Raw genomic sequence first — 14,903 nt, forward strand, 5'->3', positions numbered from 1 at the left:
ATAATCAACTCAATACTAAGATGCTCCCAAGATATAAACAAGAACAAGCGTTACATCATCGACTACTAATTTATATTAAACATATTTAGTAAAGATTGTGCTCAAATGTTTGTTCAAACTGCGTGAATTAAGAAAATCAATTTTACTTTATTTATACATTTTTGTTTTTAGAAATATGGCTGATAGGCTGATAGGTTCCTCTTTGGAGACTGAGGTTGTTGGCATGATACGAGACACAACTGCCTAATTCGTAAAAAAGTAATACAACCACTTAATATAAGAGTAGCTTAGCTCTTGGTTGCCTTTTTCTAAAGATATTGGTCTTTAGGAGTATTAATCAACCACTCATATTTAAATTCTGACATTTATTTAAAACAATTATGCCAGTGACATAAACGTCGTAGTAACCAAAGCAAGGAATAAATTTGTTTTAAACCTGTTTTTTCCAGCCAATAGTTTACATCGTAATTTGCTTGTCTCCTGTATCTTCTTGGTACGTGTCTAGAAATATCTGTACAATGTTATTTGACTTTTTTAGCCCAAATTTCTTTATTCATATTTCGGGGAGTCTGAAATCCAGAATGTGTGTTTTACTCGATTACTTTTATCTCGAATTTGATGCAACTCAGTTAAACACTTTTTGATTGAACAAAATCTAACCGGATTTACTGAATAACTGATTTGAAAGAGCAAAGAGAAAAATCACTAAAAAAACTCAATGGAATTTTTCTTTTTATGACTTAGATCGAATATTTTAGTGATTGATATGCATAAATCTAGCAAAATGGATTACAGTCCTAGTATGCTTGTAAATACTCTTTCCTTCATGCATCAAGTTTCAGAGAAAGTTCTAAAAAAGAAATTTAGTAATATCAGTACACCGAAGGTATAAAATATATGTAGAAAGAAAATATATGTATCAAAACACCGAAGGTATAAGTGTATATGTAGAAAGGCTTCCAATGCCACAAGGGAAATTTGATTGGAGCAGACAGTTTTAAAGAATCGATCTCCTTTTTTATTAGAACCTGCGCAAAACTCTGGTTCTTCTAGGTGCCGATAACTGACAATGATTGAAAAAGAGTTTTTTAATTTATAGATGACTCACAGCAGCCAGTAAAACCAGTCGACTCTCTTTCTTCAACACATGTGTGACTCTACATAAATGTGGAGAACATTCAAGACTCAACGTAAATTTGGAGAACAAGGTAATAAAAATTTTTTAGCCTTTTAAAACTGAGTATTAAAAGCTATATAAATTGTGTTGTCAGGATATCGAGTTTAAAATTTACATGATACAGTCCATTTAATTAAGAAAAATTTCTTAATATCAAATCGGCTTGTTTATCCACCATTCCATTTCCTTCAGTTCGATGATAGTATACATATTAAAGCTGGTGATGTTATATGGACAAGGCCGGATTAAAGGTCTTGGGGGTCGGGAACTGAAAAATATTTGGGGCCCCATTCCTAAAAAAGAGTATTTAAAAACGAATGCAAAAAACATAAGATTACTTTTTTATTTAAATAGAAACTTTTCTTGAAATTTGCAAGATCAATTACAACATCTTGAAAATTTATATTTTTTAACAGTGTTCTTTCAATTGTCATTAAACAAAGAGCATTTAAAAGATCATTTAACATTGAGAAATGGAGATCATTCATAACTATTGCAATTTTTAAAAATTATCTCTCTGCACTACAATAAGTAATGGGAAGAGTAAGAAAAATCCGATATGCGATGTCAACATTGGGAAAAACTGATTCTAACTTATTCCGAAAATTGCTTGTAAACATTCAAGTGCTGATATATTCTTCTCATTTGCCATGAACTTAGAAAACTGGATAATTTCATCAGGGAATTGCGTATCTAAGTCTAAAGGATAAATCGTACACAAGGATTTGCCAGCAGCAACAATGACAGGAACGGTCATGATCTGAAAACTAGTTAGAAAACCAAACTTTCTCTCTGCAGACTCGTAAGCAAAAAGCCTTTCTTTTAAGCACATTTTCAACTTGTCTATGATTGGGAAAAAATAATTGATTTTAAATTTTTCATTGCCACTAAGAACCGCTTCCTTCTTGCTATTTTCACCAAACCCTAATTTGCGCGTCTTCTTTCTTTTATTTTCATGTACTGATTAGGAATAATGCTTGAGAACCTTTTAGCGCTTTCTTGAATGTCGAGAAAATTTTCACGAACTGACGTCACATATTCCAAAAGAGATTTAATTAATCGAACACCAAGATCCAGATCTGCAGTTTTATCCTGAAGTTTCATACTAGTAGCATCAAATTGTAATATTATTCTGTACCATAGCTCCGTCATAAAAGTAACATCCAAAGTTTTCATTTTTTCTAAAAATGTAGTGGCTTCGTTTTGTGTCTGACGTTTTTCATCTTTATCAAGAATAACTGACCACTTTGTCCCACTCAGGCTTTTAATGGTAACTTTCCTGTCCTAACCAGCACCACTTACAAGACCTGAACAAACTATCTGCCATTTGTGAGTTAAAGAAGCACAGAAGTTATACAGCGATTGGAGAAACCCAAAGAAATCGGATGCAGCCTCACAGTTGTCAACAGCATTTACGCCAACAAAATTTAGAGAATGTCCTGCACAAGGAATAAATTAAATGTTTGGGTTCTCATTTTTCAGTAGTGTTTGCAGGTCTTTGTATTTTCCTGACATGTTAGATGCATTGTTGTATGACTGACCACGAGCATCTTTAATGTTTAAGCCAAGCTTATCAAATGTTTTCTTGACAGCATCTGCCATAGCCTTTCCGCTATGTCCGCATGAAAAAAGCCAATAAATCTTTCTTCCACAACAGCTTCCTCGCTCACATATCGAATGATTACTGCAAGTTGGTCACAGTATGAAGTGTCAGTTGCTGAGTCAACAACCAGTAAAAAGTATTTAACACTGGCAATTTCGCAGCTAATGGAATCCATAACTTTTTTTGCCATTAAGAAGACAATTTCTTCATAACTTGTTGATAAAATGTATGAAACATTTCCTCTGCCCTGGTTTCCTCGGCTTTCTAAGTGTTTAGCAAGGAATGGATCAAATTTTGCTAAGAACTCCAAGGCCCCGAGAAAATTTCCATTACTGAAGTCACCTATTTCTTCTGAATCACCTCTAAGAGCTAGACCTCGACTGCACAAAAACTTCAAGCATTCAACAACTTTCCTCAGAACTTCCCTCCAGTAACGCTTTTCATCCTCCAACTGCTGTTTTAAATGAATATCAATTCTTCCTTTTAATGTAACTTTTCCAAAATAGCACTGGACTGCATCAGAATGCTGCTTGCTTTGTTCGTGTCTGTGTATAGAACACAGTCCATGTGCCCAGTCGTTGAATCCAGATCTGAAATTGTCGTCTGAATCTTGAAAAAGCAAGCAGAAGAAACAAAATATTTTTTCTGTGGATGGTCAATAAATAAGCCAGTCTCTCTTTCGAACTTCACTAATTTTCAACTTAAAAGAAAAATAGATAGGAGAGCAGCACCTTATTTTGGTGTTTGTTACTTTTTTAGATTTTTCAAAACTTTTGTCTTCAACATTTTTATCAGGAATTTCTTTTATAGAAATCCAGTAGCGCTGTGCTTCTTTCAAATCCGTCCACAATGCTGGGTCAGATTGACATATTAACAAACTGGACTAAATCAAAAAACAATGGTGCAGCTTAAGTTAACAATTAAAGATAATAATACGTTTAATAATATTACTCATTACAAAAATAATAACAATATTAATAATAACAACAATAACAAAAGAAATAATGGTAATAAAAATAATAACAATAAATTTAATTATTAATTCCTTCCTCTAAATTCCAAGGTATTCTTAGATTGCCATATAACACATTTCCTTGCTGCGCTGTTGAATTGGATAACACCGATACATTGTTCATTGAAGAACTATCTGTTACGTTCTGCAATTGTGAACTTTCTGCAGTTGGGTTTGATTCAGTTGACAAACATTGATCTCCTCTAATGCTTTATCAGGAGATCGGAAAAAATTAGTAAATTTTGGGATTTTTTTAAATGTTGCTTGCTGTCTGTCACATTTATTTTTTTTGAGTCTGTGTTTTAAATTTCCACTAAGATATTTTCTGTGCATTATTGTCCAGTTATTGCAAAAATAATTTTAATCTTAATTTATAATTCTTTAGTGGTAAAAAAAAAGAAGTAAAAAACTAATATTTCAAAAAATATACAAAATATTAAAACATATTTACCAAAAAATATAAAAAAAACAAAAAAAAACAAACAACTATTAATTTAAGTGATATTATTTGTTCTCAAATAAAATAAAAAATTCAAATCAAAATGTCAATTCGCATTTCTTGATAAATAATTAAGGAGTTTAGCATTTAACTTGTATCCGTTTGTTTCACTTTTTCAAGTAAGTAAAAAAAGATAAAAATTGTTCGAACTTTTTTCCAATGCAGTTCGAACGTGTTCAAGTTCGAACTTTTTTTTAAAAGTTTACAGTTTTTATTTTTAATTACATTAGAAATTAATGGAACTAATTTGATTAGAAGTTGTCAAAATTAATTTCCTTAGAAATTGATAAAACTAATTTAGAATTGACAGTGGACCGAAAAGGAGACCGATTTGAATAATTCTTGGTATACTTACACTACATGTTACTTGATCTGTTACTGTAATTTCAGTAGTTTATGTATATTACATTAAAAATAAATTGATTGTGAAGTACGGACAGAACTTTCCGGTCACCCTGTACAGAACAATGCTTGAATAAAACTTTGATAAAAACATCTCAGCATATTTTGATGATCTGAATTCATTTAATAACTTGATGACTCTATTGTTCAGGTTTTCGTTGAATTCAATTTTACACTCTTTAATTGTCTTCTAAAATCAAGACGACTATATTTCTAACGTGGTTATATATTTCCTTTTTCTCTCACTTTGCTTTTACGTAGTTTTTCGGAATTCTCTAGGGCGTAATGTAAAAATTCTTACGCAATCGTTGCGACATAGGTGTAATCAAATATAACAATATGCTATTACAACATCCCCTCTAAAAAAAAATAAAGTTCTCAAGTTACATAGTTAAATACATTGGCATTTTTGTTTCTCTGGTAGACCGTCTGATCACTGGTAACACTTCATCACCTATAGTTTCTATACTGTTATCTTCTTCATCATTGTTATTATCTTCCTTTTCAATCTCTTCTTCCCTGACTGTAAAGATACCTATATCATCCATTTCACCGTCATTTTCACTAACTTTACTAGTAATAATTTTTCTTGAAACTTTCTTCTTTTTATTTGAATCTGATGCAGAAACTTTCCTCACGTCTCTCACAAATTGTTCTCCAGTCCTCTAGTTTTTTGTAACCTGTGTTGATAGTTCCTAAGTTTCAGTGTTCTTATCCTCTTGAAGTTCAAGATGCCATTCGTACTTATATTTTTTAGAAGCATGTGTAGAGTCATCTTGCGTTCCAATCGTTGGTGTTGAATTATAACAAAATACTGCTTGCAACGGATATAATTGTGCCCTTGCAGCTGTACGTTTTAGTGTGCGGTTGTTACGCTCCACAATCCTATTTCCTGCTGGTCTATATGCACATTTGTACATCTTTAGTAGACACCATTTCTCACAAAATATCAAAAGCTCATTCGATCTAAACACCGCTCAATTGTCAATCAATAGTTCTCGTGGTGAACCATGCTCTCTAAGTACTGAGTCCAATTGAGTTACTACACTTTTGATATCTTCACGATGCATTTTTCTCCACTCTGCAGATCGATTCGGAGCACAGTCAATCATTGTTAGGAATGGTGACCCTTTATGGTGTGTCACATCGCAGGCAAAACGAGACCATGTATCGGGAACATCTAGCATTCCGTGTTCCCATTTCATTGGTTCTAGATCGATTGAGTTACACTGACAACAAGAGCGCACAGATTCTTCGACATCTTTTCTCGTTAGTTGTGGAATTATTCGTTGCACTGTAAACATTGTCCGATTAACGCCAAAATAATGCTTTGAGTGACATTTACGTAATTGTTCAATGTATATACCTTTTTCGGAATTCTCTAGGGGGTAATGAAAATTTCGTTCATAAGTACAATGAAATATAACAATAAGCTATTAAAACATGTCTGTATCATCTCTCCTGAGTATTAAGTGTTAAAAAATATTTTGCACCTCCTTCACAATATTGCAAAACACGTCAGTTTTTAAATAATCGAAGTTTTTCCTTTGATACATTACACTGTTTGTTGGGTGTACTGAGTTTATGTCTTTTTAAACCTTTTTACTTTCAATTTTTCTAAATTATAATACATGAAATTTCCAAAAATAAAAAAAAAAATAAATAAACTCAATTAAAAATCCCCTGAAACGCTTCAAAAATCGCTAGTAAGTTTTTTGCATCTACATAATTACATAATTACGTTTTTGTTTTTTTAGTTTAGAAAAATATCAGCGGAGAACAAAAGATTGCCAGGGTTTACTTTTATATGGGCAATTCCATTTTTAACTTACGTTACACGCGCAACAACTTTATTAAATATTTGCATATTTAAACTTTAAATTAAATTTTTAGCTGATTTTTATGAAAGCTGTCAGTCTAAAGAATAAAACAAGCTAAAAAGTTTTGAGTCTGGCTAAAAGAGGGCGAATTTATTACCGAAAATGCCACTTAACTTACGTTACGCAGAAAACAAGGTAAAAAAAGTGTTGCAACTTTTAGGTCGAATATTTGCGAACAATTAATCCGGATCGTGTTAGAAATTTTTACAAGATGTTGAGAATTCAATACTAATTACAATGATAAAAAAAAAATTATCAGAGGTGACCGGCAAAGAAAGATATACTTGTTTTCTTGATACTAGGTTTTTAACTTACGTTACATCACTTACGTTACCTTGCGATTATTTTCGTGGAATTTTTATATCTATTATTTCGTGATAGATTTTTTAGAGTTATGTAACAAAAGAACGGCAGTTGTATTAAAACTCATTCATTCAAAGTAATTAACAAAAGTAATTTTCAATAACTGGTGACTCTCTACTGACAGATTTTTTTGTAGATATTAATGAAGTTTTTAAATTGTTAACACTTATTTTCCGAAGCGCAAGAGCAACTTAAAAAATTACATTTGGTATGACAACTTTATTAATTTTTATTGAGTTATTCAAATAAGAAAATGTTACAGTTATTCGAAAATTTTACTTACGCTTATAATTTTTATGTGCCCGCTTAATTTTTTAAAATGCTGCTAACTATTTACTCTCCCCTGCTGAATAAACGGGAGGGGGTGGGGGTCTTAATAAACAGGAGGGTCGGAAACTTTTCTAAAATCTAATAAACTTTAATAATAACGTTTAATAAAACGGGAAGGTCAAAGTTTTAAAAAGCTTAAAATATTTTTATTGGTTGGTTGTTCATATTTTCATCTAATATTGAGAGAAACTTTTTCTCAAAGTAAAAAAATAAGAAAATATTTTATATTGCTTCAAAATTATTAAACGGGGGGGTGGGGGTGGGGGGGTCCTAATAAGCTCCGAGGATTCGGAAAAAAATTAAAGAATTAATAAACGTCCCCTCTTGTTTATTCGGCTGGCGAGAGTACATTAAAATCTTTTAAAAAGATTTTGGCGCTAAAACTGCTCGAACAACTTTGAAAACACCAAAGTGGATGGAATCAAAATATTTAATTTCATTTAGTTTCAATAACGTGAAAAAAGGTTTGCTTGTTGTTGGTTGTTTTGTGTTATTATTATTATTATTATTATTTTTTTTGGGGGGGGGGGGGTGTGCTGAAATATGCGACATACTTTTAATGAGAGAGGGGTGCATGTATATCTGATCGTTTGTGACAGGAGGCAGGGGTTAAAATTGACAAATATTGGGTGACATACTTTAAGGACGCCCCCTTAATTCCATTTACAAACCATTGGTTTTAGGAAAACAAAAATATAAAGTGAATAAGAATATAATTTAAAATAAAAATGGTTACATCTTTTTATTTGTTTTAAATACTAAATACGTCACGGTGAAGTTTTTTCCGCTATGATCTGGCTCTTACCGACATAAAAGTAGTGGGATTTAGAGATATCTTTCACTTTTTTGGCTTGCGGGATAATTTGAGATAGTTTGAGTGCACAATTTCGCGCTGACTTTTCTTCCTCTGACAAATATAGAACTTTGACATTTATGTCTTGAATAGCATTCACAAAATCATTAGCTGATTGGATTTCAATTTTTCCAGACTTTACTCTGTTGGTTGCCAAACGTTTTACAGTAGCCCCAACGCCATCGACAACTCCTTTGCCGTGCATTGCTGCAAAAAAATGCCAAAATATTATTCTGTTAAATTTCTTTTCAAAGTGCATTATTGCGCTCATCACGACTTTATTTTTAAACTGCGATGTAGCATTATCGCTAAAAATGTGAATTTCTTGGGTATTAAATGAAATAAACTCCAATAACTTATCAAAATTTGCAATTAAGGAGGTCTTTGTGTGATCCAGAGAGTCAGATGCAATGGTGAAAGTTTTAAGATTTTTTTGCCAAATAGCTGCAGTTAAAAGAGAAATTTGATTTTGGCCATAGTGTGCTGCTTGAGGCTCATTCTGACTAAAACACTTAAAATTTTCTGCATAGTCAACCTGAATAGTAGCAACATTCAATGATGGATTCATGGATTTAGTAATGCTTAGTTTAAAACATTTAGATTGGTTACCCTTGATATTGGCATAAGTTGTGATTTTTTCTCTCATACTCATGTGAGCAATCAATTCTTTACCACTTCCAAACTTTTTAACTTTTTCGATTACAGCGTAACGCTTTTCATTTGGTTTCTGCCATTGGTACCAACTTGTTTCAAAGTTAAGGGGTTCAATGGTGGCCAGGAATTGCTGGAAAAACTTTAGATCTTTGCATTTGTTGTAGAAACAATCATTTAATGAGTCCTTACAAACAAAATTTTGAGACATATCTTTCCCAATTTTAATGTTAGACAACAGTAAACGATCAACTTTCACCAAGGAATCCAAAGCAAATCGCATATTTTCGTGGTAAGTACAAACGCATACATTATGAGGCAAATTTGCGATAGATCGAACGTTTACTGGTCGTAATTCACAAAACCTGCTTAATCCAATCTTGATATCTAAGTGATCATGTTTAAAAAGTTGGTACGCTTCTTTCATGGTTAAAAGAAGGTGACGAACTTGGATCTTAATCTTCTTTCCATTTTCAATTACTGATACAAAGTCCCTAACATTTGGAGACAGTCGACTAATGTCATCTTCGCAGTAGAACCTTTTTACTTTTATTTCTACTTCAGTTAAAGCTGGATTATTCACGCTATTTAATGGAAGAGTAGTTTCTTTGTTGAATGATCCATTCAGCAATGTGGTTAGGACTTCGTAACGTTGTGCGGGATCTTTGGGCAATGATTTGTGGACTTTCTTGAGCAATTTCCCTTTTGTTTGAACACTCATAATGGTAGAAAAATTAACTGTTTTTGCAGAATCTTTTTTTTTGATTCGATACTTTCGGACTCTTTCCTTTATTTTTTCTCTTTCTTTCATTTTTTTTTCCGGATCTTGTTTTATTCGTTGACGATGAGCTTTTTGGTGATCAGCATTCATATTTTTTTTCCGTTCGGAATCACGCTGGCGATAAGCAGCTTGATAAGTTTTAACTCTCTGTTTAGAACTTTTAGCCATTTTAAAATGCAAAGCAAATTTTGCTAAGTTTTGCTTGAATAACTTTTAATTAATCAAAACTTATTGGCGTATAAAGAATAAAAAAAAAACCTTTAGGGAATTGCGATGTAAAATAGTTTTCGTCTTTATAAACAACCGTAACTTTAAAAATTTTTTGTTTTTTTCAAACCCCTTGGGAGTTGCGATGAAAATCGTTTTTTTTATGTTAAAAAACTTTACGAAAAAAGCGCTAAAACTTTTGGAAATAAATGTAGTTTTAACTTACGTTACACAAATTCAAAATGAAAATGTGCCTTAACTAAGCATCGTTATTCAAAAATCTTAATGTATAATTATAAGATTTAATATTCTTTCACATATAATATTACAAAATTTAAGTTTTCAAATTAAATTTTCGAAAAAACAGAACTTGATGATGTTTTTGTTAACTTACGTTACATGAAAATTGCAAAAGTTATTTTATTATTTTTTTAAAATATATTTATCTTTTAAAGAAAAAAATCTGACCAACAAGAAATTGAACATCTTAGCTCCATTATCACTTTAAAATATTTCGGAATATACAAAAAAAATCATGGGTAAAATAACATTTTACAGTGGTACTTTTTTAACATGCATCAATGAGAAAAACCGTAACTTTCGGAGCCATAAAAATGACTTAAATACATTTATTTTAGAACTAAAGGTATATTTTAAATAAACTTTCATGTGTCTACATCAATATTCATTTGTTAAAAACTGACAAAAAAGAGTTTAAAATATGACTACTTTTTCAGTTTCCGCCGTGGAATTGCCCATATACTAAGTAACGAATTATGTACAAACTTCCGTATTATTTAAGATAAATCGAATTTTCTGAAGTTTAAAAAAAAACGAGCTCTTCATGCGTTTAAAACCGCAAATGATTTTTTGTAATTTATATAATTTGTTATTTTTGAAAAATAAGTTGTAGGGATTTAATTGATAGCTATTCTGCGCAATTTTTAAAATGGTTTAAACTAAGTGATATTAGGTATATAAGTTATCTTATATTTTAGGCATAATTTTTTTGTAGTGAATTCGTTATTAATCGTTATCTGCGGAAAAACAAAACCCCAATGTTTGATGACAATATTAAAAGGTTCCGTTTAGACCATAAGTAGTCTAATCTTATTCTGAATAAAATTAATCAGACTTTTATTTGTTAAAGCCTATGAAGGCTTACATTTGCTATTTTATAGTCTATTTTATACAAAATATGTTCTATTACAACATGAATTTCAGTTTTAATGCTTTGTTTTTATTTTAAATTAGCTTAATAGCCACGTTGCTTTTTTATATTATGCACAAAAAGTAGCTGCTTTATTGTACGTGACACATCCTTATTGAATAAGATAAAATAGCACTAAAAATAATCTGGTTTAACGTTAACGTTGTATATATATTTAAGCTGCTTTTGATGCTATTTGTTTATTTAATCAACTTGTTAAAGGAATTATTAATAACATTTGTTTGCTTTTACAAGATCTTTTGCCTAGGTTTTATCACCAATGTGAAAAACTCTGAATATGAAAAATGGAAGCTAAACAATTGTTTTCCTTTGGTATTATTTCAGATGTGCAGTATGCTGATATTGATAACCATTTTAACTTTGATAACACACGAATACGATATTATCGAAATGCAATTAACCATCTAAAAGAAGCTGTAAATAAATGGAATGAATCTAAGGTTGACTTTGCTATTCAATTAGGGGATTTAATAGATGGTTTTAGTAAAAAACATAAAAAAAGTGAAAAAGACTTTGAAAATTTAAATAATGTACTAGCTGAATTCAATTCTTGTGGATTACCTGTATCAAAACAAGGAGATATTTATGCAAAGAAAGAAGAAGATTCATCAGAAATTATACCATACATTTGTCATATTTGGGGAAATCATGACTTTTATAATTTCTCTAGGGAAACGCTTTGGAAAAGTCCCTTAAATAGTTTTTTAAATCCATGTCAGTTAAGCTCAAATCATATTATTACTGTTTCCAATTATGACTATTACTTTTCATTCTCTTTCAAATCATATAGAATAATTGTATTAGATACATATGATATATCTACTTGTGGGAGATCTAAAAAAAGTGATGAATGGACAAAGGCCACTGCTCTTTTAGAAGAACATAATAAAAATAATGACAAGTCAGACCCTTATCCAAATTGTCCCCAATATGTAGCATGGAATGGGGCTGTAAGTGAAAAACAGTTGTTGTGGTTACATGATGAACTTACTTGTGCTACAAAATGTAAAGAAAAAGTGATCTTACTAAGTCACATTCCACTTCACCCAAAAGCTTCAGAAAACAATTCAGTTTGCTGGAACTGGGAAGATATTTTATCTACTATTAATTCTTTTACTTGTGTGGTAGCATGTTTTGCTGGGCATTTTCATGATGGAAAATTTTTCCATGATAAGCAATCAAACATAAATTTTTTAACATTGCCTGGAGTGGTCGAAAGAACAATTGATAAGAATGCTTTTGCAGTTGTTAATGTTTTTGAAGACAGTATGGAAATTCATGGATATGGAGGAGATTTGGATAGCCGCAATTTAGTTTTTGATTAGTTTACATGTCTGTTCAGTTTAATATACAGAACTGAAATGTGTGTGTGCGCGCACTATGCAATAGCAGGATATTTATGCTTTAAATTAGAATATATATAATTGTAGTTTTAAGATTTATTACTATTTCGATGTTTTTATTTTTTTCTCTATCTTTTTTAAATAACAATATTTTCTAAACATTCAAATGATTAGTAAATTGATTATTATATTCATTTTAAAGTTGAAGTTACTTCTGTTTACTTAATTGAATTTATATAATATGTTCCTAAAATAGTTTTGATAAGAAAAATGTATTTTTTACTTCAGTTTATTTCATTTTTTTGTTTATAATGTAGCTTAGGAGCAATTGTTATTTAAATGACTCTCTCAAACCAAGTTCTCTGTAGTTTGATCATATAGAGATGCTCATATAATCTAGTTAGTTGGTGAAAAAACAAATGTTATGTTAAAAAATGAGTGTTATGCATTTTTTCTTTATCATATAATACAAATAAGTGGATCAGTTTTTTAATTGTTTATAACTTTTGAAATAAATGTGTTATCTTTTTATAATAATTATTTTATTATTACAAATATTTTGGAATCAATAAAAATATAGCTTTCAAATCTAATCAAATAATATTATTATTATAGCAGCAGTTTTCTTTTTCTTTTTCTTTTTCTGTAATCCTTGTTAATACACCTATGAAATTCCTTGTCAATAATTAGCCTAATTAATACCTTTACATTGACATAATTAATACGTTAACATTGGCCTATATAATACCTTGTTATTATTGGTCTATATAATACTAGTTTATCTTAACTTTTGTTTAAAGCTGACTACTTTCTGTATTATACCAAATTTTAAATATCTCTGTGTGTAACCTAATTATTTAAGATTCAATGACAGAAAAGCAGGTGATTTTAGTTACAGGGGGAACAGGTTTGGTTGGGAAAGCTATCCAACAAGTGGTAAATGAAGATATTCGGACTAATGAGCATTTTATTTTTCTTTCATCTAAAGATGGAGATCTCTCGTATGTTTATTTGATATTTTTGGTTATATTATTTCTCTAAATTTATGCTTCATTGCATTACTTATTTACATAATAGATTTTTACCCCATAGGATAGTTATCTGAAGACATGGTTGTAACATTTTTGTCATGTCTTTTATAATAAATCTTAACAATTCGGCTTACTGCTTTTTAACATTTCAGCAGTGGTAAATTGATTAAGTGGAGTTTTTTTTTTTTTGTTCTGATGTTGTATGGCACTTTACTGGGCTTAAGCATTAACATTGTTTGGACAGACAACAAATTTTTGTTGCTGACAATAATGAGGCAATAAAAAGTATTTTACACTGAAATTGAGAGGATATTGATGAGGTAAACTTCTATCATTATGAGATCGGAAAGTGGTGGCATTTATTCAAGTTAGTTTATAAAAAAAATGTATATTATAGTGGAGCCAAGTAATTTACAAGAATTCCTAAGTTAGGAGCAAAAAAAAATTCTGAATGTGAAGTAGTAAAACACATGCAAAAAGGGATTCAAAGTCCAAAAAACTATCAGTTAAGAAAAGGTGGCTAATGAATGCCACCTTTTTAAAGCTATAGCATCAGTTGCATAGGTATTTACAAATTATTTTATAAAAATTGTAGTAGTGAAATGTTTATTGATAAAGAAGATTGAAAATAAAGTTGTGAAAATGAAGTTGTAAAGTTTAATCATGAATAAGCTAGAAATGAGAGTATAGAAATGAGTAGTACTCACAAAAAGTATACTAAACAAACAAAACTTTTTCACATAGCAACACACAGCACACATTAGTGCACACTAATGTGTGCTGTGTGTTACTATGTGAATATATTTATATATATTTATATGTAGATATATTTATATATATTTATATGTAAATATATTTTTGTTAGAGGATAACTATTGCATTTTACAATGTACATCATCAATGCAACACATGTACATAATGTCTATTGTAGATGCAATCTTAAAAAATCTAGCAGTTGTGGCTCCTTCAGAACCTGTAATGTTTATTGAATCTAATTTATGCACCATACACCAGAAATACTAACATGAACACCTCCATAATTACCAAAAACTGTGTTTCTCGGTGAAGGTGACTCTCAAAACATACACTATAAACTACCAAAAAGGCAATAAAAGCTACTCCATAACCTCCAAATACAAAACCAATATGAGATTACCATCAAAGCTAAAGCCAATATCACCACCTAGGCTACCACAAACCTCAGCTCTTATAAATTACATACTAATTGACCAGACTAAAGCAATCAGCCATCAGACTTGATGTAAAATTTCCTCTATCAATATAAAAAATCCAACACACTAAAATGAAAATAAAAGATTACCTTGTTAATAGTGGTGTTAAATCTAATAGCACTTTAGTTGTTTGTTTTGCAAAGCAATTATTCGCTCAAAACATATCTGTGATGATGATTTTAATGGAGCACCAGAGGTTGTTAATAGAGTTTACTTCATCTTAAATACAAGACCTGTTATTAATAAAACTGAAATGGTAAAAGGTTTACTTAAAACCAACACTGAGATTCTTGGTAGAAATGGTGAAC

The 14,903-nt window shown here is 30.6% G+C and overlaps 5 protein-coding genes and 1 pseudogene across 5 annotated transcripts in view; 2 read left to right on the forward strand and 4 right to left on the reverse strand.

The window, feature by feature from the left end:
• The window catches only part of LOC145186651 (mannosyl-oligosaccharide glucosidase-like), a 405,622-nt gene that overhangs the window by 117,938 nt on the left and 272,781 nt on the right, over positions 1–14,903 (reverse strand). The gene's annotated exons all lie outside the window — the stretch shown is intronic.
• The window catches only part of LOC149884515 (dynein axonemal assembly factor 4-like), a 381,661-nt gene that overhangs the window by 93,977 nt on the left and 272,781 nt on the right, over positions 1–14,903 (reverse strand). The window lies entirely within an intron of this gene.
• Positions 1,556–2,353, reverse strand: LOC145202118 (uncharacterized; annotated as a pseudogene).
• On the reverse strand, positions 2,737–5,241 carry LOC145194230 (uncharacterized). The gene is made up of 2 exons (XM_090094500.1): positions 5,148–5,241; positions 2,737–3,389 (listed from the first exon to the last, which is right to left on the reverse strand). The coding sequence occupies exons 1-2, from the start codon at positions 5,239–5,241 to the stop codon at positions 2,737–2,739; spliced, it is 747 nt and encodes a 248-aa protein (XP_089950626.1).
• Positions 11,156–12,447, forward strand: LOC145187174 (manganese-dependent ADP-ribose/CDP-alcohol diphosphatase-like). The gene has a single exon (XM_080063498.2). The coding sequence runs from the start codon at positions 11,274–11,276 to the stop codon at positions 12,312–12,314; it is 1,041 nt and encodes a 346-aa protein (XP_079919624.2). The 5' UTR covers positions 11,156–11,273; the 3' UTR covers positions 12,315–12,447.
• Positions 13,154–14,903, forward strand: part of LOC145187205 (GDP-L-fucose synthase-like) — an 8,054-nt gene continuing 6,304 nt past the window's right edge. Inside the window, exon 1 of the mRNA XM_090094904.1 lies at positions 13,154–13,333. Within this exon, the coding sequence (XP_089951030.1) occupies positions 13,200–13,333 (134 nt within the window). The 5' untranslated portion in view covers positions 13,154–13,199. The remainder of the gene's footprint in view (positions 13,334–14,903) is intronic.

Source organism: Hydra viridissima, unplaced genomic scaffold, assembly GCF_058129835.1.
Source record: "Hydra viridissima isolate aposymbiotic clone 2 unplaced genomic scaffold, HvirCarnegie_v1 scaffold_8, whole genome shotgun sequence".
In the NCBI taxonomy this organism is placed as follows: Eukaryota; Metazoa; Cnidaria; class Hydrozoa; order Anthoathecata; family Hydridae; genus Hydra; species Hydra viridissima.

What these genes read in the sequence shown, in the direction of transcription:
- LOC145194230 (XM_090094500.1), bottom strand. Translation starts at nt 5,241, where the DNA reads ATGGATGATATAGGTATCTTTACAGTCAGGGAAGAAGAGATTGAAAAG. An exon ending in TAACAGTATAGAAACTATAG is followed by an intron (nt 3,390 to 5,147) that starts GTGATGAAGTGT and finishes TGCTTTTTCAAG; the next exon opens with ATTCAGACGACAATTTCAGA.
- LOC145187174 (XM_080063498.2), top strand. Translation starts at nt 11,274, where the DNA reads ATGGAAGCTAAACAATTGTTTTCCTTTGGTATTATTTCAGATGTGCAG.